Raw genomic sequence first — 22,899 nt, forward strand, 5'->3', positions numbered from 1 at the left:
GCTGGAGAGGGCTGCTGCCTTTTCCTGGTCCTGTTCTGTTGGTTTACTTCAGTGGTAAATGATTAATTTGCAACGTGTGAGCTATGCTAGTTATTTGTATCGAATCAAGTTTTAGCAAGCTGAATGAGTTAACTTTTGAACCCTTTGGTAAAACACTGAGACTCATGTAAGAACAGAGAACTTTGGATAGCGAAATAATAAAAGTGATTACAAATATTTTAAATATTTACTAATTCCCATAGAGAAACACAGGGAAACTGCTTCCCAGCATCCCTCCTGCTGCCCAACGCCATGACAGAGCTTCAGGACAATCCTTTCCCTCGGTGCCCCTCGTGCCCATTCTGCTGGGGCAGATGGGGGCTGTGCTGTGATCCATGGGGTAAATCTTGTTTTCCAGTAGGTCAACGATCCTTCCTCCAGGTATGATTACCTTATTCCACCCACCCTGGGCTTGGGTCGGCGGTTATGGGGTTGGGGTGAGGGGCAAACGAGGCCATGGGTGAGACCAAGGGGGTCTACAAGCTGCAGTCACACAGAAGCTGGTGTTAAAACCAGCGCTCGATGGACACAGCCCCTGAGGGCTGCTGGCTCCAAACAGGCTGAAAAAATTCATCGTTGTGCCGAGAGCTACGGTTCAATGCCCAAGTCCTTGCACGGAGCTCCCAGCTCGCCCCCTTGCAGCAGGTCCCAGGGAGTCCAGACATGTTCACCCCATCCACAGCCCTGGGCACGGCCACAATTAACACAGACACTTTCAGCAAGAGGCTTTTTTTTTTTTTTTTTAAATACATTTATTACCCAATGTTAACACATTAAATGACTCTATATATTGCTAGTCAGAGCAGCTTACAAAATGCCAGAATGCATCATAAACTGGACAGCCACAATGAATAATTACAATGTGCATAGTGGCTAAGCTCAACACTTTAATATAGCTTTATGATTCGCAGAAAAATTAAATTTTAAATCATGATTCCTAAAACAATCAATTGTAATTTTACCTAAAACTTATACAAAACCAGGCCACAATCTTTTTTTTTTTTTTTTTTTCTTTAAAACACACAGTTTTCACGCTGTAGTAACTTGGAAATGTGCAACCGTGTCAACAGAGACAAAAAAGCCAAAGTAACACGAATCTTACTTTCATGCAGCTATCAGTTAAATATTACATATTCTGGAATGATTTTACACCAAAAATATTTCCACAATAACTTGCTTTCATAGGGGTGGATCGAAGTTTTGGAACTTGTAAAGTAATTGAACAAGGTTGGTTTTTAGTTGTGAAGTGTTTTACAGTCACAACACAGAGGCGACAAAAGTTAATTACACACTTATCAGGCAATAATGTAGCTGTGGTAATACAGTTACCGTCTACGAACTACGTTCTCCCATCCGCTTCCCGCTTCACTTCCACACCGTGCTGGCCGTTATTTGGCAGTATCTAGTCAATTAACTTCTATCACCACTGTAAGTAAAAAAGATCAGGATTCCAATGGCAGTTCACAGAAGTCTCGGTTATATTTTCGTCTTTACAATGACCCTGACACATCCTAGAGAAAACTTTTCCAAAGGCTCTCCTCCTGATTCTTCAGCTTCCATCGTTCCATCATGTAATTGCTTTCAATAAATATCAAAGATCTAAATAAATATTTACAAATTATTCCTCTAACTTCTCAAAAAATAGCGGGATGATTAATGGGCGTACGACTCGGTCTAAGACCTGCCTCTGAAAGAAGGAACTAAAATGCGGAGACACTTGAAAAGAAAAGCTATTTAAGTAAGCTTTACATCTATTTAAAAAATTGTCTCTGAACATGGATGCAATTCATATATCTATATATAAAACAAACGAAAAAAAAAATCATTTTTCAACTATCGATCCATTCCTATTGGTAATGCTTCTTAATCCAGACATTCCGCAAAATACAGACTTTTTACAAATCACGGCATCTTTAATACAAGAAAATTAACATGCATTATTCTTCATTCTGAGTACAGTGATGGAGCTCATTATTAGGCAATGACCCATTACTACAAACATAACGGCTTCTGTGAAACGTTTAAGTGCTTTTTCTCCTTTTGTTATCAGGTTACAATGGACCAGGTGACACCAGATCTGTAGGCAGTCAGGATGACATTGGATTGGGGAGGCTGAAGGGGGACACACTAAAGAAATTTGTAAGCCTCGGAATTCCACATATGAACAAAGGTAGTCGTTTTTCGTTTGGGTTTTGTTTTTTGGCTTTTCTTATTCTTGTTACAAGCACTCATGTCAGGACAAAGATGAAATGTGCAAACTTCAAAATTTAAATAGTCATTTTTCTCTAAGATCCAGCTCAGTAAAAGATTACCCCAGTTCCCTGTGATTTTAAACTACAAGATCAAAGCTAATATTTTGTTATAAAAGTTATATATCGAAAAGAAATAATGAAAATAAAACACAGTTGGGAAATATTTAAGAAAAAATACGCAGGACTAGCACCTGCTGTGTCAACCCTGTTCCCTAAATTCAATCATGTACCCACTGGTATAACCAATAGATAATGCCTTTAAACAGTAAAATTAAGCTGAACAAAACCAGCTCAACAAGGTTACGAAATAAATGTTACATCAAGGTAGTATGCTTCGTTTTTCTGAAACAGTTCTAAAGTTCTTACATTCAGATCTAGTTTTTACACGTTCCTTTTGTTAAACTCGCATGGTTTATTTTTTAGATCTGCTGTTTTTAAAGATTAAAATCTCTGTAAAACCTAAAAATGTTTTAAAATTTGCTGAAAATGCAACAAATCCTCTAGTTTAAAATTATTTAAAGTAACCTGCTCCCACAGATGTTCAATTTGTTCCGCTGGCAAAATTTTGGAGGAGCACTGAACAGAAGATTGAAATTATTGTGCAAAATTTCTTTTACGAAAAGTGTTTAAAGGCTGGTGCAAAATGGGAAGCAAATTCTAAACAATTTTGGCTTCTTGGAAACAAAAACCGCTGTGTCTGAGAATAGCAATCATCGGGGTGGTGTGTTAGTGGAGGAACAGCTCTTTCATCTTTTTCTGCGGCAGGTACGTTTGTGTTCAGCATGCCAGTGCTCCTGCTGACACTTGATGGAGCAGTAGGAAGTGTTCCAGCAGCAGTGGTACATGGCCTCCTCTTCACAGTTGTAGCACTGGGGAGAACAAACGAGACAAGATTACAGCCCTCGCAGGATCCCTCCTCAGTGCCGGGAAGTGTCCTCACCTGCCATGTGCACACACAGCACTCCTCCCTGTGCCTGGGCACCCAAATGCAGCAGGGCATTTCTCACACGTGCCGAGAAAGGCTGCAACTTTCAGCAGATCTGTACCATCCTTTGGTATTTTCCACACTCTCTATTACTGCTTTTGAAAAACACACCTTGACTTTAAGAAAGCTCACCTCTCAGGGCAGTGGGCTGAGAGCTTTCAGCCACACAATGAAGGAACTGTATTTTCCTGGGGTGCATTAAAAAGAGTGTGGCCAGCAGGTCGAGGGAGGTGATCCTCCCCTTCTACTCTGCCCTGGTCAGACCTCACCAGGAGCACTGCGTCCAGTTCTGGGCTCCCCGGTACAAAAAAGACAGGGATCTCATGAAAGAAGGGATCATTCAGTTCAGCCCCCACCCATGGGCAGGGCTGCTGCCCACCAGCTCAGGCTGCCCAGGGCCCCATCCAGCCTGGCCTTGAGCACCTCCAGGGATGGGGCACCCACAGCTCCTATGCACCTCACCACCCTCCCAGTGAAAAACTTCCCCAACACCTAACCTAAATCTCCCCTCTTTTCATTTAAAGCAATTCCTCCTTCTCCTATCACTATCTACCCATGTTTTTAAACTAAGACATTCAGGTTGGATATTAGGAAGCTGCCATCATTGGGGTCTGCTGCTTGCCAGAGTGCTGCAAATGGTGACAAGAAGGCCTCCTACTACAGCAGTGCTACTGCAAGAAGGTGCCTTTAGCTTCACGCCTTTCACAAACCAGACAAGGCCTGGACAACACACAATAACTCCATGGCCTCCTGCCCTTATGGCTGCCAGTATGGCACAGAACTCCCGAAGGAAGACATGCTGCACAGCCCCTGTAGGAAAGAGGATTCCTGTCCTGGAACGTGCAGAGTGCTCCCATGTTGGTGGCAATTGGAAATAACTCCATGGACGCTGAGGAGCTAAAAAAAAAGAGAATCAGCGTGCTGCTCGGCAGGGCACTCAGATGGCAGAGGGCTCTGCCTCCTGATGTGTGCAGTACTGGCACCCAGACCAGCCCCTGCAAGGTAGGGTAGCACTGCTGCTATGGGGACTGCCCACACTCAGCACCTGAAAAACTGGATCTAATGATCTCCAACCTGTCTCTCTGAATTTGTTATATTCAAAATCAGAGAAAATCTTTAAGAATTCAGTCCAGAACAGCTCCTGCATGATGGGGAACCGATGGAGAGATGTGCAGGTGGCTGTCAAACCACAGAATAACACAGGTTGTACTTTCAATGTATTGTCTAACTAAAGCATTGTTAATAAAACAGAGAAGCACAAAGAAAATAACACCCAATTGTCTTAAAACAAAACAAAAATGCAACAACTCTACACACCTTGGCAAGAACATTGCCTTCTACATCAACTAGACCAGTAACTACTTTTTTACGTCACCAGTAAAGGGACCGCTTTAGCTGCACGAGGAGGGAGCTTCTCCACTCCATTTTCTCTTTGTATCTTAGCTCCAGGGAAGTTTATTTGTAGAAAAGTCTGCTAAGGAGCAATCTCCTGAGGCCTGCTTTCCTGCCTTTTCATGTTGCTGGCTGCCCACAAGCCTGTGGGAGCCATTAGGATCATCTGCTGGAACGCACAGGGAACAGCTGTGTCTCTCCATTGCATTCAGCACAAGGCCCAGCCCCAAGCTTCACATCTGCTCCCTTGGAGAGATCAAAAACGTTGAGACAGGAGAGGACAACGGGTTTGAAGATCCTGAAGTTCCCTTTACATATGCTGGCCATAAGTGTGGGATGTAAATCTCCCCTTTCATAAGGGAAATAAAGCGTCATCTAAGCTGGTACCAGCACATGTGGCAGAGAAGGCAAAATGCCAGCTGGCCTCAGGCCTCCTTTCCTTTGTATTCTCCACTTCTTAAATGTTATCAATCATTTGGGGTTTTGTTTCAGACTGTAAACAACCTGCTGCAAGTTAGCATAAATATACAGGTAAACATTACTGAGACAGACAGAGGTTAAAGACGAACTTTGCACCACTTTAAATGACGTCTGTATGCAAACAAAACAACCAGGAGAAATTAAAAAAGAAACACAACAACCGTGGCACTCTGGTCAGAGTTGTGTAGATCATCACACTGCACAAACTCACGACTCTCTGCCTTTCCATTTCTTCCTTTCATTTGCTATTTACTTGAGGTATCTGTACTAACTCCAAATTTTCTGAAGGTACAGAACTGAAATTTGGCTTAGCCAAGGGGACTGTGACCCATCAGAGCAACACAGAATGTGGTTCTTTAAGTAGACATGGGGCAGCATGTCTGCCAGTGTGCCTGTCAAGCACCAGCACAGCAATCCCTTCAATCTGATCAGACTTTCTTTTTAAATCTAGGAAAAATACAAATACAGTATGAATAATAACAGCTGCATTCCCAAACCTAGACATCTGCATTACGCAAAACCAGAGGTCTCTGGTTCTAATTAAAAAGCAAAGCCACCAAAACTCATTTAGTATGTGTTAATTACATGAGATTTTAGTAAGGAGGCATCATTATTATAATAGCAGCATACAACAGTGGTACTACACACCAGGGACTGTCATTAGTGCCACAGAAAGAAAAATCACTGGGGAGTTGTGTAATTGGACCAGCTCCAGCTGCCTGAGGCTGTGTGTTGGCAGGCAGATCCATCAGCCTGAATGCAAAGGTGTTTACCCTTCCCCTCCCTCCCAGCACATGAAAACCAGCTGCCTGCACAATGCATTCATTTAAGGTGCTGACTGACAGCTCTGGGCCCACAGGAGAAGGTGAAGCTGTCAAATGCTCTTTATATCTTTAATTGTCTTGCTTGGAAAGAGGCATTCAGCGCATGATCCTAAGATGCAGTGATGTGGTGCCACGGCACTCTGATGAGGCTAAAGGACACGGTAAAGACACACTGGAACAGACGAACAGAAATCTCAGGAGTGTCTTTCATAAATACTGCCTTCAAAAAGAAACAATCCAAACCAGCCCCAGCTAAGAGCCTGGACTCACGACCCAGTTATTGTGACTGAATTACAGCTTATCAGCTGAGCAGTGGCAACAGCTCACATGTGCACTTGTAACACCTCACAGAATAGAGCTAATTTGACACAGTTTTACGGTGGGAAAAGCCAATTCAGTTTCCTTTTCAAGTGCCACAAGCAAAAGCATGCAGACACCAGGGGCTGGTGACTCATTACAAACAGCAGCTTGATTGAGTCTGAGACCTAAATAATTTCTTGGGTCTGCAGAGAGTGGTACACAGGGAGGGATTTGCTAACTGATGGAGAACCAAGCACTGCAGCACTGCCACACCCACTGTACATCCCTACTAGGAACCAAAATGAAAACGCTGCAGGAGCTCAGAAGGAATTCTCTTTAAAGAGGAAACCCCAAACTTACAACTGCTACAGGCAGCAACCTATTGTCTCACTTCATTCAGTCCCTGCAGAACACAGTTCTCTCTGCAGGGGCCACCTTTTCATCCCAAAAGGCTAACGAGCATAAGCACAGCCCTCTGCAGAGGAAAGGAAGCGATGCTGCGCTGGGTAGCAGTGGTAGCCGGTGTCTGTGTGCTGCTCAGAGCAGCGTGCCATCTTGTGGCAAGGCTCCCGCACGCTGCTCAGCCTCAGCTGGAAGAATCAAAGCTCCAAGGTATGGGACTGGGACGCTGAGACTGACCCTGCAGCGTTTTGTAGACAGCTATTACAGTGCACTGCGATTTCCTCAACTTTCTGAAGATCTGCGAAGAAATAGCAAAGCTTGCACGTGTGCCAAACTCACTGATCCTCAGTCACAGAGTTCCCACTCACTTAAAGATGAGGAGCACAGAAATAAATACTTGCAGTGTCTGAGCAGATGCTGCACTGCTAGGTGGAAGGACATGCTTTTGGCTTGAAGTCTCAAAACTAACAGAAAACAGGGAAAAGTTTACAGCAGAATGGTAAGTTAGATGCCTGCTTTCACTTCTCTTAAGGACATGAAAACACACTTTTTGTAGGCCACGCTGCAGACATGGGCTTAACAACTGAAAAAGGGAGGGAAATGTATTTCAGAAAGTCATGTCTTAAATACACAAGACTATAAAAGAGCTGCAGAGAAAGCTTTGAGAGGAAAAGGCCAAAATGATACAAATACCAGGATTTCTAGAAGGAAGCTCCAAATGCATACAGCCAGATCTTGTACTCTCTAGGGCCTTGAGATCAAAGGAGTGTGAACATAATGCAAAAATTGCCTGATACGAAATACAATTACATGTTCAGCAATATTAGCAACATCTGGCTGGGCCAAGAAAGATGGCTCTGCTAGCACTACCTAAATAAGATGGAAACAATCAGAATCTGGAGTCCAAATGTGGTAGTGAAGAAATCTGAAAGCTCAAACAGGAAAAATAAAACCTTGAAGATGAGACGAGTGAAAAAGTAACGCAGGTGGAAGTAAGGAACAAAACACCTTCAATTGGCCTGCAGTCTGCATTATACATTTCCAGTTATTGCCTTGTAGTACATTTTTGAGACTTACCCACTGCTTCTTCTTGGTCTGGGAAATCAGCTGCTTGTGCTGGCCTGCTAGCTTCTTTATTTCTTCTAAAAATTCCTCTTTGCACTTTTCCTTTACTTGCTTACATTTTCTGTCCATCTCTCCTTGTGCATTGGCCACGGCTTTATTGACAGCTTGCCTTTTCTCTTCTTCCATCTCTGTACGCAACTGCCATAAGGAAGTGAGTGAGCAAAGCAAGTCAGTGGGTAACTACTGGAATAAATATACCTTCTTTGAGCCCCTATACGAATAGAGGTCATGTAATTAGACATTTCTTCTGTTTAGAAAAGTTATCTCTGTTAGAGCTATAACAGAACTTCCACCCCATAAGAATTGTTCATAACTGTCCTATTCTGCAAGGCAACTATAAAACCAGCTACACAGATTCCATGTCTATTTTATTAACCATCAGTTTCAAAATTATAAATTCTTCATTAGGCAAAGATTTTGTCCTTTCTAAGTCTACAACTTCATACGACTCCACAGTAAGAGCACAACGGAAAATACAAAATGTAACATCCCTAAGTTCAATTAGAGGAAACATTTTATTTTTCACTGTCAATGGAATTCCTTTGCCTTTGTACTGATAGCTAGAAGTCTGGTGTCTCAGTCCTACAGGATTAACACCTACACCCCCAATGTTCATTTCCAAGTCCTTCCTCCAGGAAATTCATTTTTCCTTGAGACAGGTACTTAAGTGAGGTCAGACGCATCATCCTCTGTTCTGTCCTGTTTTCACCAGCCAAAGGTGACCAGCTCAGACTTAGATAACCAATTTGTAGACATGTTATGGTTAGACAAGAAAATTCAAACACATTTCAGCCAACCTATTTAATGCTTAGGCCAGAAGTTTGACAAAAAGAATCGTTTATGATAGCATTTAAACAGTGACATTGTTTACAACCACATTTGACAATGGAGGCAAAGAAAGGCTTAGGAAGGATAATCATGAATGAACAAAGTTTCACTTTTGGATCACAGACTGAGTTTACTGGACTACAATCAAAAGTAGCAAAAGAGCTTTCTGCTAAGTTCAGTTGGTAAATTGTCTGAAAAGCAGTACTGAAGACTATTTTTATGTGGTGTCTTTGAAAAAGTTTTTTTTTAACTACTCTCTGATGGGTGGATGTTATAAAAGTAGAAAAGAATGTGGAAAAAGAACCCTAATCCCACTCCTCCTTTCCTCAAACCAGGGTGTATGTGGTGTTTGACAAGAGTTACCTTTTCCACTGCCTCTCGCACAACTCTCTCAGTTTCTCTTTTGTGATCAGCTTTCATCCTGTCCTTGAAATCATTAAAGATTTTGGTGTATTTGTCATGGCACATATTCTGACACACTCCATCATTATTGGTCTGGGTGCTCCGGTGCAGCATTTTTGGAGAAGAGGCACTTAACTTCTTGGTCTGAGTTGAGACTGAAACTTTTTCAATGGGCTGAGGCATTGTGGGAATTTCCTGGCTTGAACTTACTGCTTCAGTTTCAGGTTCTGGCTCCTACAGAGAAAGAACAAACTTGCTAATCCAGGTATCAAAACAGAACAAGTTCACTCTCAACTCTCTCTGGAGAAAAATGTTATCTGACTAACAAAAGCACAACTAACGTGAAAGGTGTTTGCTGACACTGGGTAGATAAGTTATTTGGGGAGGACTCAGCTAGGAGTGCTCCTGAAGGAAGCAAACATACAGCATCAGTATGCCACACTCACCACTCACACTTCCCTATAAGCACCATCAACCTCAGCAAAAAGGGTCACCTTCCCAAAAGTACCATGCCAAATCACTGAAGGCCCAGCGGCACCAGTAAAGGATTGCTACAGGTCTTCCCCCTACTGTTCTTCCTGAAGAGACAGTGTGGCCAAGGTACCTCAACTTTTTTGGCAAACTTGGGCCTTAACTCTGGCCCAACAGGCTCTGCAGGAGTCTGTAATATTCCATTTATTTCAAAGAACTGCTGCAAGGATTGATTAGTACTTCAAAGGTGCTTTGAAGATGAAAAACTAATGAGTATCTAAGTCTTGATTTCAATAATATAGAACTAGACATGGATGACCACAGAAGCTTTCTTTAACTACACAATTATCAGTAAAGAAATCATAGTTACTGTAATGTGCTATATTGAATTTAGCTCCCTATGTTATTACAGTGTAATATCGATTGTTTCTGCTCTTCAGATATTTGAAGTATCTCAAGACACAGACATACTTTTTTTTTTAATTTACATTTTTAAAAGCTCGTTTAACAGCATACAGACAAAGCTCACAGTCCTTAATGCACCAGACTTGCTCAGGTCTGGCCTTTGTGCTTGACAGTGTGATGGAGTGCTTGGCACACCAACCAAAAGGCTGTGTATTCCTTTTAGCAATCAATTACTCTATAATAGGTCACTCTGATTGACTTCAGGATCGCTGACCAAGTATGAACAGAGCTAAGAAGGCAAATGTTAAGATAAAAATACGTAAAGTAAATTACAGCATTTGCTTGATAGAAAACACGTTAAGATGATCAGACATCCTTAAACTGTAGCCCAGGAAAGATGTCACTCTCCCTTTCTGGCAGACCCAGGGAAGCTACAGTCACATCCACACTGATGAAGGTGCCTTGAAGACACAGCCCTGCGGGATCAGATACAACAAGGAAACAAGTGCCCAGATATGAGGAGCAACAATATATGTATTTCAGGCAGCAGGGCCATCCCACACAGCTCTGATGCTGAAATACCTGAACCGTTCTCTGTAATGGGGTCCTGAGTCCTGTGTATAATTTTTTCTTAATGATCATTATGCAGCTGAAACAAGGACAAGAAAACACTTAAGAATTGAGACTAACACTAGATTTATGACTGCCTAAGCAACTGCCCCCTTGTGTACAAGGATAATAACACAGTTCCGTAGTTACATGACCATGGGTTAACGTTCCCCAGTTCACTCAGTGTGTGAGGTGCACAGACAAGAAAGGAAGTTCCATGGGCAAGCCCAGTTATGATGTTTTATGAACTTAACATCCTTGATCTTGCAAAATATTTATGAACTGCTTTTGTTTGCAGATTTCCTTAGCTAGTAGAACTGGCCCTAAAAAAATCTCGTGGACTGACAGTGGATTTATTCATGATACATCACCATAACTATACCAGTGGCTTGAATGTGGCACGTACTGTTATGTTTGTTAGCAAGGAGGACAAAGCTATGGGGCTGGAATTTCTAAGAATACTACAAAATTAGCGAAAAGGGAAAGAATCCAAAGGTGCATCTATTACAACTTCAGACTTTTCGTATGCTGCCACCTCTGCAAACATGAAATTGAGCTTGCTTACTTCTTTTTTGAGTTCCATACTCTGGTTACGACGTCCTTTCTTTGCTCTTGGTTCCTGAGTAACCTTCAGCTGTGAACATAATGAAAAGAACACTGAATCATTCAAAACATTATAGTTCATATGAGCAGCATTCATTGTAACATGAATGATGTGTGTCTTCTTTGTGTTTATTTGCAATTACTTAATTTAGCAAACAGAAAGTCGAACATGGTTCTTAAATGGCAACTGCATACAGTAAACTTTCTCCATTATCAGAGTGACTATACTCAGATAAAGGAGCAAAACTCGCAAACAAGTTCTAAAATTCAGTGTGTATTTTCAAAACTATCTGTAATCATTCTCTGCTTCATTTCACATGCAAATTATTCTGATATTAGTAACTCATAATTAGGTAGCAGATCTTGTTGAAGCCAGAAAGTCACAACTATCACAAAGAAAACATGTATAAAGGCAGTGAGATTATTGATGCTTGCTATAGTTCATCATTATTGTATACATGAAGGGTTATTAGTACATCGTGCCTTAAAACAAACAACCAATCTCTAGCAAATAAAAAAAAGAAAGATTTAAGTGAATGGTAAATTATCTTACAATTCCTTACAGTGGAGTCTTTGAAGCATCCAGTACTATCTAGCATCAGTACAAGAACACTGCAGATTACTTTAAAGCTCCGAGTTTGATGGCTATTGTTATGTCCCTCTGTTTGGAAACCACTGAAGCAGGTTTTAGCTTTAACCAAGTGAAGGATGAACAAGTGAGATGGGACAGAAAACATGCAAATGGACACTTTAAAACCTGAAAAGCTGGGGAAACTGTTAACCTGTCATAAATTTTACTTGTGACTCTTTTCTCGTTTCACTCTATGATGTTGCATGAGTGCATACACAAAATTAAATAAAAGGGGCTACAAAGGGTCAGCTAGGTAAAGAAGGCAAAAAATGAGAAAATATCTTTGGTAAGAAGCATCCCCTTAAAGCAACATCCAGTTTTGTAAGCTCTAAGTTTTTAGCCACAAATTAGACGATAGACAGCTTAAATGAAGGACAGAGAAGAGGGTCAAAAGACAATGATCTTTTAAAATGCAGACTTATAGAGAGAGGTTGGTGGTTTCAAATGAGGAAAGAAGAGGTTGCCAGGGAAGAGTTTGCCAAAATTACTGTGGAGTGTCCTGCAAGCTATGAAAATCTTCCTGCCAAGTCAGTGACTGCAAATACAAAACACTCTCTTGGACAGAGAATGACTAGCAAGGCCCAGCTTTGATAAGGGAATTTCCAGTGCAAAGTTTTCTATCTTGTCCCTCTGTGCATATTAGATTTGTTAAAGCAGTATATTTTTTTCTTATTTTGCATAATGATTTTGGAATTACTTTAATTAGTTGCTGGTCGCATGCTCCTGAAGTGCAACATCTGCACCTAACTTTACTTGGACTTTCTAATAGTGTCATGGCTGGTGTTGCTCAGGTATCTGTAACACAGAACATAATCCCAAGTGAACGCGCTCCAGCTGTGAAAAGGCAGAGCAGCTACAGGGCTGTCCCTTGATGAGGGTTCAGGAAGGCAGTGCTGCAGTCCATCTGATATCCATGACATTTAACTTGAACATGCCTGTTTAACTTTAGAAATCTTGGTCTGTTCTCATCAAGGTGCTGTAGATGACAAACATTCTGAAACTTCTCGGAGGTCATCCAAGAAAAAGAGGGAAAAGAAAAACTTTCTATTCTTGCTGTCACTAAGTTACAAAACATGGGGAAAGTAAGTCTTCGCTAATTTAAAAGTACATTAATCAAAGATATGTCATGTTTGTACCCCACCCTATAATAAATTTCTGCTGCTCAAAGAGGCGGTGGGGTCTCCTTCTCTGGAGACGTTCCAGACCCGTGTGGACGCCTCCCTGTGCAACCTGGGCTGGGGAGCTGCTTTGGCAGGGGGTTGGACTCGATGGTCTCTGGAGGTCCCTTCCAACCCCTACACTTCTGTGATTCTGTGCTCATGGTGGTACTCACCTGCTCATTGCTGGTGGAGGAGATACTTGACTCTGCCTCCTCTTCCCCTTTATCCTCATTCTTTGATTTCCAGAATCTCCCCTCACGAAGGAATCGCTGGTGCAGTTCCAGCTCATCACAGGCCTTCTTCCACCCCATGCTGCGTTTCACGTGCAGCCGATGGATGTTAACTGTGATATCCTGGATGTTTTCAGAGGGGATCCAGGCCCTGTTGAATTCAAAAACCAGACAGGTTCAGAAAAAATAAATATGGATGAGAGATCTTGACTTAAAAATCGGACTTCAAAAGCAGTTTTTCAAAGTGGTCAATAGCTGACAATTCCTATTTGCACAGATTCTTACTATGTTTAACACATTTGGAAAATGTGACAAATTAGACATTTGTGTTATTAAAAGCACTTATTAGCACTGCATGCTGAAAGTCTCTCTTGCTTTTGATGATCCACAAACATCTCCTAGCACCAAAAGGAGACCCATTGGCTGCCTGCTCTCTTGTGAAATGCCCTGTCAGACAGAGGAACATCTTTACTGAAGATTCATCTGCTAATCCAGTTTAGCCCCGTAACCTCTTTCCCAAAATCAGCAAGGCATGTACCAAATTATCACTTTGAATGTAGATCCTTTGTGGCTTGGGCTCCTGTCTGTCAGGACTGAACTCATACAGAGACTATCATGCTTGTTTGGATTGAATTCATACTGGTAGTCTGGTTCCAAAAGTACTTTGGTATTTTCAGAGACAGTCCTCACACAGAAAGATGTGCAGCTTTTGACATTTTGAAAGGTTACACTACACAGCACTGGATATTAAAGAAAAAGAGTTACTGCCCTGCACATCTACATAAGGGAGTACATAATATAATAAATTAAATGTCCATGGTCAGATTATTTGAACATCAATATCACTTAGTGAAGTTACTTCGCATTTTCTACCAGCACATGCTCCCAAAAAGTACCTCAGTCCACAAGTCATACTACTTTCTTAAACACTTTGAAGCTTTGGGAAATTAATGCCAAAACTACTAATGAGATTAGCTGCAACAGACTCAAAGTCAATCATTCTTTTATTGAGACACAATTAAAGACGCTGTGTCCACTTAATACCTATCAGGAAATCTGGGTAGTCCACGCAACACGTTAAACTTAGCTCAAAAGTAATTTAAAGCCACAGTTTCATAGAATACTGTTTTCTGAATTCTCCAGACTTTTTGGGATACTTCAAAATATAAGCTTTCCCAAAACCTATGCATTAATTTGCAAATATTTATATGCCTGTGCTCACATATAGGCATATAAATTAAACCACAAAAAGACAAATAAATCAGTACAGTCACTGAAGCAACCCCACTATACCCTTCCCCAGATGCTGAACAAACAAGTGAATTTGGAAGTAAAAGTGGTGGAGTCTCCAATGTAAAGAGTTATTCTCTGTAACTGCCAAGCAGCTCTCAGCATGAATTCCACCAGTGTTATATATCTGTGATATTTGTGATGTATATTATGTCGCTAAAACAAAACAGACAAAAACAAATGAACAGTGCCATTGCTTGGAAGAGAACACTGCACAAAGTCAATACTGCTGGTAAGATGAGAACATTTTTGTCCAATTTTTACCGAGGACTGGATTAGCAGATTGTTACTGCTTTGCAAAGAACAGTTCTCTGCACAGAAGTTCACTTGCTTCCTTTAATTAAAACGGCATCAAGTAACCACTATCAAAACTGTGGAAAGGGAATCTCTGAGCCATTTGGCAACTTCACTGTGTTATCCTGAGCTTTAAGTTTTCTGAAACAATTGGCTTGCAGCTCGCTGAGCCAGGATTCACAGCACAACAGATGAGATAAATTCATTCTAAGTACTGTTTTTAAAAAGCAGCACATGGAATTAATAAATTACCTTTGGTGGTGATGACCAAAAAAGCGAACATCAACTTGATTGTCCTCTTTCTGCATGACTTTGGCTGGCCAAAACCCAAAGCCTTTCATTTTGGCCCAAACCAACTCATGATTAGGTATCTGGAAAAAGAAGAGTTGCATTTATTATTGGATATGAAGCAGTATACTAATTTCTACCACAAATATTGTACTTTAATGCTATCCTAGTTTCTTAAGAATATGGTTTCTGTTTGTATTTAATGCTTGTTTTCATTTTTATCTTCTTACAATACATATTTCTCTGTAAGATTTATTGCTTGGATTACCGTCAAAAAAAGACGAAGTCTGGAAAGAGCGTAACTGTCCACTGAAAACATTTATCTTAAGCATCCCCAAAGTTCAACTTGTCTTTGCCCTTTTCCAGAGTAAGGTTTTATTTCTGTCAGCTCCTTATTTCCTTGTGAAAGCGCTGTAACGGTCTGGGAATCAAGTTTATTACACGTAATGTTACAGCCCTGCACTTCAACCAACATTCTGCCTGTGTTAAATATCTAGACTTAAGCAAGCCTTAATCATACATCTGAAACACACTCACTGAAATGGAGCATTCAATGCATTAATGAGACCAAACTGCAGCTATTATACAGGGAAACAAACAAACAAAAATACGTGTCAGCAACATACACAAGGATAGCAGAACCAATTGTCAGGTCGTGCATTTGACAAATAGAAACAGTTCTTGCAAAGTTGCAGTTCATCCAGCTGAAAAACAAAAACAGATATAAATAAGCCTCAAAAATCCTGTTTGTATGAGCTCAGTAGTGTAAGTGGCAGAATTTTTCAGCCCTGCCTGCTAATTGGGTGGAGTTACTTCTGTGCAGTGAGCTGTAAAAATGAGATGCCTTAAGAGCAGATGAAAGACAAGATGCAGAAACATTATTCATACTTTCAGAAACATGGGGGAAGGGCTTAATTGAACGCTTAATGATTTATTAAAGCCAAAACGCATCGTTTTTTAAATTCATCAAAATTTAAAGCACATTCTGAAAGAAAAAACTCTACAGAGCAAATGTGACAGCTACCTCATCTTTACTTTTTGGTCTCCTTTGAATACTGATAAATGTTTCAATGTCAATTACAGAAATTGGTAGGAACTGTGCTTCAGACTGAAATTATACAAGCTAGTACAATTATTTCTAGTCCAATTGTGAATTACCACATTATTTCAAAACTAAAACTTCAACATCACTTTATCCAAATGATAGTCTAGTTGCAAAAAAATGGAAAAGCAATTCTGAATCAGCAGCTAGAATTTTGCATCCTTGTTTTTGTAACAGGAAGAATCATTCTCCTAGACTCTATAGCAAAAACCAAATAGCACGTCTATGTCTTGGTTACTTGTTGCTACTTACTTCATGGCATGTGTCTTTGTAAAGCATCCTCGCTATGTCAGCTTGTTCACTGTCCGCTATAAATTAAAAATAAATGCTATGAACAATCACAGTATGATCGCTGTGCTTACAAAGATCTGCAGCTGCTCTGACTTTCATGCTGCAATTGTCTTGCTTGAGAATGTAAAACATAATTCAGCCACCTGGATAACCCTTCCATTTAAAATTTCCTAATGATCAGTTCAATATTTGCTTGCTCTTTTATGTTTATAATGCAAAAACACCGTTGGGAGCTTTTAAACCAAACAATACAAATATAAATCTGAGGAGCAGCAGCAGCAAGACACGGGTGCTCTATCATGGATCCAGGTTCTTTCTCTGCTCATGTCTTAACAATTGCCCTAAAACATGGTCCTCTGCAGTCACTGCTGTAATGAACACAGGTACAATCTCCTAAGTATTTCTGCTCAGAGTAATGCTTCAGAAACTGTTTATCACTATGGACTTCCCTTGAGACTTGAGTATTTCTCTATTACCACACTCTCTCTCTATTAGCACTCTCCTTCCTAGTGACAGTGTGGGTTGTGTGACACTGCTCATGGCCTGGTCCCAGCCTTCTCCCAGTTCCCCTGAGCTGTCTTTGTGGGAGAATTACAAACCACATCCTTCCTGAAAAGACAGCTCTGGAGAACCTTGGCTATGACTTCTGGAAGTGGTGGTGGTGTTTTTCCCTTCCAGGTGTATCATCACACATTATTAAACAATCAGCAAATACCCTCACAGTGGCTGGCAGCTTTTCTGATGGTCTTTTTCTGATGGCAGCAGCGTTTTTACGGGCATGTCAATGTGTCTGCTGCTGCAATGAGGCAGATATTGCCAATGTTTTTGCTGATACAGCACATCAGAAACTGTACCTTTTTCCACTCTAGAGCAACATATGTATTCCGGAAGAAATCTGTAGCACAGATTAACTTATGGCTTAGGTTGCAGAAGAAACAGGATTGCAAAGTTGCAAATCCCAACGGACAGGCTTAGCAGGGAGAAAGAAAATAGGCATGTAGCAAGTGGGCAAGCACAGACCCTGCAGTCAACCAAGTCCTGCAGCTTACTCTGATTTGTCAGGGCTTTCAAATAACTCCATCTAAATTTAAGATTATCAAATACCCAAATCAATCTTGAACTTGTGAGCTTCCTACTGATAAAGATAAATCAAATAATGCAAGTAGTAAATGTAGCACTTTACCTCCATAGAAAATCACTGTGTTGTGTAGAAGCAGCTGTGCATCTGCTTTGAACTCCTCATAACTCCTGTACTTTCCTTCATTTACTTTCTATACAAAAGAAAACAGGATTGTGAAAAAACTGCCAAAGTATTGTACCTGTTTTATGCAAAAAAGCCTTCATGGAAATCTGCATTACGCAATACAGATCAGACACTGCCTTTCCAGCATACAGAAGTCATACTTACAGCTGTTTGACACGGTTTGTTAGCACCTGAACACTGGCTGCATTGGTTCCTTCATGCAATGCTCAGCAGTAAAATATGTACTTTGATGTCTGATTAAGATCCAAAAAGCAACCCTCTTGGTTTTAACAGGGTAACTCTGGAGTAGTAAGATGTGATCCAGAATGCTTGTTCAAATAAAGCTATATTCCCTGAGGTGAAGATTTTATACCTTTAAATATGTGCTACTTTCAAATCAGTGTTGACTGCTTTTATACTTCTAGGATTTTCACTTGACAGTGAGTGTTTTCTGATGAAGGCTGATTGCCTTAGTCTTCCAAATTCATAACAAAAGCCCACAGGGAGCCATGCAGTTCATTTACCTAGTAAGATCCTTTCTCTAGTAAGGAATGCAGTCTTTTCTGTTATGTTCTTTGAAGAACACCTGTGAGAATTCCAATCATCAAACAAAATGTCTTCAATTTCTGGGATGTTATCAAGTCCAAAAAGACCCTCTGTGAAGAGGGTGAAGGTGACACAGTGGAAGGGAAACCTGACCTATTTTGAGTTTCAGTCACTTCAATCCAGCCCGTAATAGATGTCTCCAAAATTGTCAGTGTAGCCATTGTTTATCCATGTATTTCAGAAACAATAATAAAACAAAGGTTTTTTTACATCTGTGGTTGTAAAGGATAATATCTGTTAACATGTCACAGCAATCGAGTTGCAGCAATAAATAAAATGATATGCTATCCAGTTTGGTCATGTGCAGTTCATTTACATGAGTCACAATCAGACCTTTTGTTCAGAAAAAAAAAAAAAAGAGTACACTCCAGAACTTCATTCTTGGAACAATTAATGCAAAACAGATGTTAAGTGAGTCTTGTTTTTTTTTGTGATCAACAAACTTGGTTCTTCATGAATCATTCAGATATTTCTGAAGTTGACATCTATACAATGCTTCAATGGTTAAAACTGGAATATAGTCAAAAACATTGGGCCAGATATGCAAACACAGGCACTAAGGGCCATAATCAAGGACTTATATAATGCATACTTTTTAAAGAAGATTTCAGCTACCTGCAGCTCTTAGTAAAATCTTAACATGAAAGGAATTGAGAATACTCTATGTCTGAAAACCAGGCACCACTCCAGATGCTTTCACTTGGTTACTTATAAAGAAAAGTATGAAATTTTAAGCTCCTACATTCAATGCCTGATACAATGCTGAAGAGAACTAAACAGGATTTGTGCTTTAGTTCTTAAGGTTTATCTTCACTGTTAAAAGGCACCGAAACAGTGTGGAAGTTAGCAAGGAAATCACTCTACCTCCTGAATAGTAGGAACATCAACAGCTGAGTGCACCAGCCTCCTATACATTGGGTGTTTGTTGTCCTTCCCTTTCTTGTTTAGATCTATAGCCTGAAAGGACCATGAGACAGTACAAGTTACTGCATTGAGAATCTGCTTAAAACATAAACAAAAGATTAAAAAACTGTAATAGCTTGGAGCATTTCAGGTGGAGAATAGACAAGCTGCAGATAAACAGTCTTACACATTACACGTATCTCAAACCTGAAAAATATCAGTTTCAAAAGAGCTCTGGACCCATTGTATAGCTGTTCCTGCCACAATTATATCAGTATTAGCAAGGAGATATGCTACGTGTATGTTGAAATACATGCTCTACTTATGGCAAGAGAAGTAAAAGGACCCTCTCCTGTAGGCCTCCTTCCAGTGCAGTCACACACGGCCAGCTGCACTGCACCCCCTACAGCACACATCACTTTGCTAAGGTTCCCTGCTTCAGACTCACCCGCTCCTTCATACGAGAGACTATGAACCGCAGGTATGTGCTCATCTCTTGTTTACTTGTGTTTTTCTTCTTGATGCTCTGTCAAAGAAAAACAAGATCGTATTATTTTAAATTTGACTTCAAAATTCATCCAGAAAAAATTCTGTGTCACAACATTTTTTGAAAAGTTAACTCCAGATCAAACTATATCAGAATTTTTAGGGGAAAATCTTTTCTGGGAATTTGGTAACACTAACAATTCATAACAACCATACGTGTTGCTTTGAATTACAACTCAGCTGAGGACTTCAGCTATCCAAAAATAACCAGTTTTATTTCCACCTATATTCATACTATTTTGACAAAACTTTTCACATAGAAGAGTGTCTTATTAGAATAAAGTAATGAATAAAGGCATTATAGTTTGAAATTTATTTTTAATTAGCAAAGCATTAATATTTTCAGTAAAATAAGAAATCACTTCCAAAAGAATATCCTGTACTATCTATAAAGTATGTACTTACTAGGCAAACAGACACCACGTAGGATGCACTCAGACACACGACTGCTCTACCCATTAAGAACTCACAGTACTTTCTACTGCTCAAGAAATGCAGCAGTTGTTAAGTTTTGTGGTTTTTCCTTCATAAAATGTAATCCAGATTTTGAAGCACAGCCTACTTCTTTGTAACAGTTCAGGATCCAGTAGTTTTCATCCCCATCTCGGACTAGTGCAGAGTCTTATCCCTACTCTTCAAAGCCAATTCAGGCTAGTGGGAAGCCCTTCATGCTGAAAACATGCTGCTACATAGAGGGTGGCTCTCAGGTGCCTAGCTCTCCTACAGTGCAGCCTTTCCAATCCCCGGCCGCTGGCTGTGCACAGTTCTACATGGTCTCACAACAGCTCCTATCTTCTCTTTGTTCTTGCCTACAGGAGCTCCTCAAAACAAAAGTGCAGTGAAATAGCAGCATGGGCTCCAGGCTTATGGTCGGGCAGTGGTTTTTGACTGCTTAAATATTTAGCAAAAATGTTTACTTCTCCTCAAAGCTCTGAACGCAGTGAACGCCAAGCTGAGTTCTCCCCTCCTACGCCCCATCACCACCTGCATGCAAAGTGCAGGGACCAAATCCCTGGAGCTACACCTGCCTCTTCAAACTCTGATAGTTTTTAGCAAGGTCCACATAACTATGTGCATGACTGCTGCTTAGCAAACATTACTTTGTAAATGCATATGAAGTAACGAGCCAGTTCACCACATAGTACCACATGGGTACCTAATGGGTTACTAAGAGCTAAGAGGCTTACAAACAATTTATCACTAGAAGTGAGTTATTTTTTACTGAATTATTCATAACAGAACCTGAATATAGAGAGGGAAGATATACGTTGAGCATAGAGCAACTACTGTTACATGTTTACTTAGCAGAGTACAAATTACATGCTAATACAAAAATAAATAAATAAATAAATAGACAAAAGGATAGAAATTTGTTTTGTGATTCAGTCTGCTCTGCTTTCCTTCCTTCTGAAAGACACTGAAGACACTGAAATGACAGACTGGCCCTAGTGCTCCAGCAAGAATGCAACCTATGCATCTCAGGTTTGTACCTCCTACCTCCTTAAATTAAATAAAATTTGTACTTAGCACTAACAATGAAGGTGGTTATTCAGCTGCTTAGCAGTATGAATAATCATTGCAGGCTGTGCTGAAATATTTCTACTTCACCATTACATGCGACCTGCCTCATAATCACAGACCTACACAGATACTGCAGTATGCACAGTGGCACTATAGCTCCTTCCTGAAAGGACAGTGCCACTGTTGGGCAAAATGCAGTACTGTGGATAGGGCCAGCAGATATTTCTAACTCTCACATTTTAGCATTATTTTCAGTGTTAATAATTCCTAGACTGCCTGCCTGGACTGTGGAATCAGACAGAATTTTACTCCGTACTCTGAATCACCTTCTCTATATCTGTTTAAAGTAAACATGGCAGACAAAGCAATCGGCCACGAGAACCTGCATTCTACTTAAATTCAATTCTCAGTCCAGTTTTAAGTAAAACAACGTTCCTACTCAGCTGCAATGCATTACATTTTCTGCATTATGAAATGCAGCTGTCATTTTGTCATTTTAGGCAAGAGTGCTATATGCTTGCCAATGACATAGCATTTTAACAGGCTGAGACTTAGCAGGACGCAGTAAAATTAACTTGCAGAGATTGGTCTTCTCTCTCTGATGCGGTTCTGAATATATCATCCTTTAAAATATTTCAAAACTCATGTGAACCTTTTTTCATGGTCTGGTGGGCAAGACAGTTTGTAAAAGACTGTGTTAAGATAGATGGTTTACAGACTTATCCCTCAGATCATAATGAAAGATAGATAGCTGGCTTTGTGTCATTATTGATGTCAGCAATTAATATAATCCTAAGCAGTAATGAAAATGATACAATTAACTTGCCAATTCAGGCAAACTTGCATTTATTCCCTTTTTTTCGGTTCTCTATCCTGATTTCTTTTAAGAAAAAAATTGATCTTCAGGTTGCTCTACTAAAAACTGAAAGGTAATGAGTTAGGGAACAGAAGCCTATGTGTCAGCACAATGTCTTTCTATGGCAAGGTTACTCGTCCTTCGTAGAAAGTTATAATTAAACCACTTCGTGCACTTTTCAGCAAGATTACTCTCTAGGAGATACCTAATACATTGCTGAGAAGCTATGATCAAAAATGTGGATTGTTTTTTTTTTCCATAAAACTATTTTGTATTTTGAAGACTTGTCTTGATCTGGGATTAGTCAAACTAGACACTTAAAGAATGGTTAATATTAGATGAGGGATATCTTTTACATAAAATCAAACTGTTCTGAGACAAGAAAATTTACCCACTTTCAGGTCCCTTTATAGACAGAGTGATATAAAACCAAGTACAGATGAAAATTAGGTCTTTTTATTTCCTACGTTTAGGAAAGGAAAACAATACTGGTAACTCATAAATTTGTAAAAGTGGCAATATCTACTGCATATCTTTCCTCATAGTCAGATCTACTAAGACACACTATTGCAAACCTTTTCTAAGACACTGTTAAGATTCAATCCAACCCAAATAGATTTTCAGGACCATTTAATATATGGATTGTACTAGTTCTGGCTGGGATGGAGTTAACGATCTTCACAGCAGATAATATGGTGCTGGGTTTCAGACGTCACCAAAATTATGCTGATAGTACAGGGATGTTTTAGCTATGGATCAACAGTCTGCAGAACATCAAGACTTCTGTTTCTTTGTATTACCCCAATGAATAGATAGCATGC

The 22,899-nt window shown here is 40.2% G+C and overlaps 1 protein-coding gene across 3 annotated transcripts in view; it reads right to left on the reverse strand.

The window, feature by feature from the left end:
• Positions 1-766: 766 nt before the first annotated feature.
• Positions 767-22,899, reverse strand: part of ZMYND11 (zinc finger MYND-type containing 11) — a 100,216-nt gene continuing 78,083 nt past the window's right edge. For all 3 annotated transcript variants that reach the window (XM_065731523.1, XM_065731524.1, XM_065731525.1), the window contains 11 exons: positions 19,604-19,681; positions 19,117-19,209; positions 17,587-17,674; positions 16,365-16,420; positions 15,637-15,714; positions 14,975-15,093; positions 13,082-13,289; positions 11,080-11,148; positions 8,991-9,263; positions 7,752-7,937; positions 767-3,160 (listed from right to left, as the gene is read on the reverse strand). In XM_065731523.1, the coding sequence (XP_065587595.1) occupies positions 3,038-3,160; positions 7,752-7,937; positions 8,991-9,263; positions 11,080-11,148; positions 13,082-13,289; positions 14,975-15,093; positions 15,637-15,714; positions 16,365-16,420; positions 17,587-17,674; positions 19,117-19,209; positions 19,604-19,681 (1,371 nt within the window). In that variant the 3' untranslated portion in view covers positions 767-3,037. The remainder of the gene's footprint in view (positions 3,161-7,751; positions 7,938-8,990; positions 9,264-11,079; positions 11,149-13,081; positions 13,290-14,974; positions 15,094-15,636; positions 15,715-16,364; positions 16,421-17,586; positions 17,675-19,116; positions 19,210-19,603; positions 19,682-22,899) is intronic.

Source organism: Cyrtonyx montezumae, unplaced genomic scaffold, assembly GCF_038088225.1.
Source record: "Cyrtonyx montezumae isolate F1298 unplaced genomic scaffold, pur_monq_1.0 scaffold_14, whole genome shotgun sequence".
In the NCBI taxonomy this organism is placed as follows: Eukaryota; Metazoa; Chordata; class Aves; order Galliformes; family Odontophoridae; genus Cyrtonyx; species Cyrtonyx montezumae.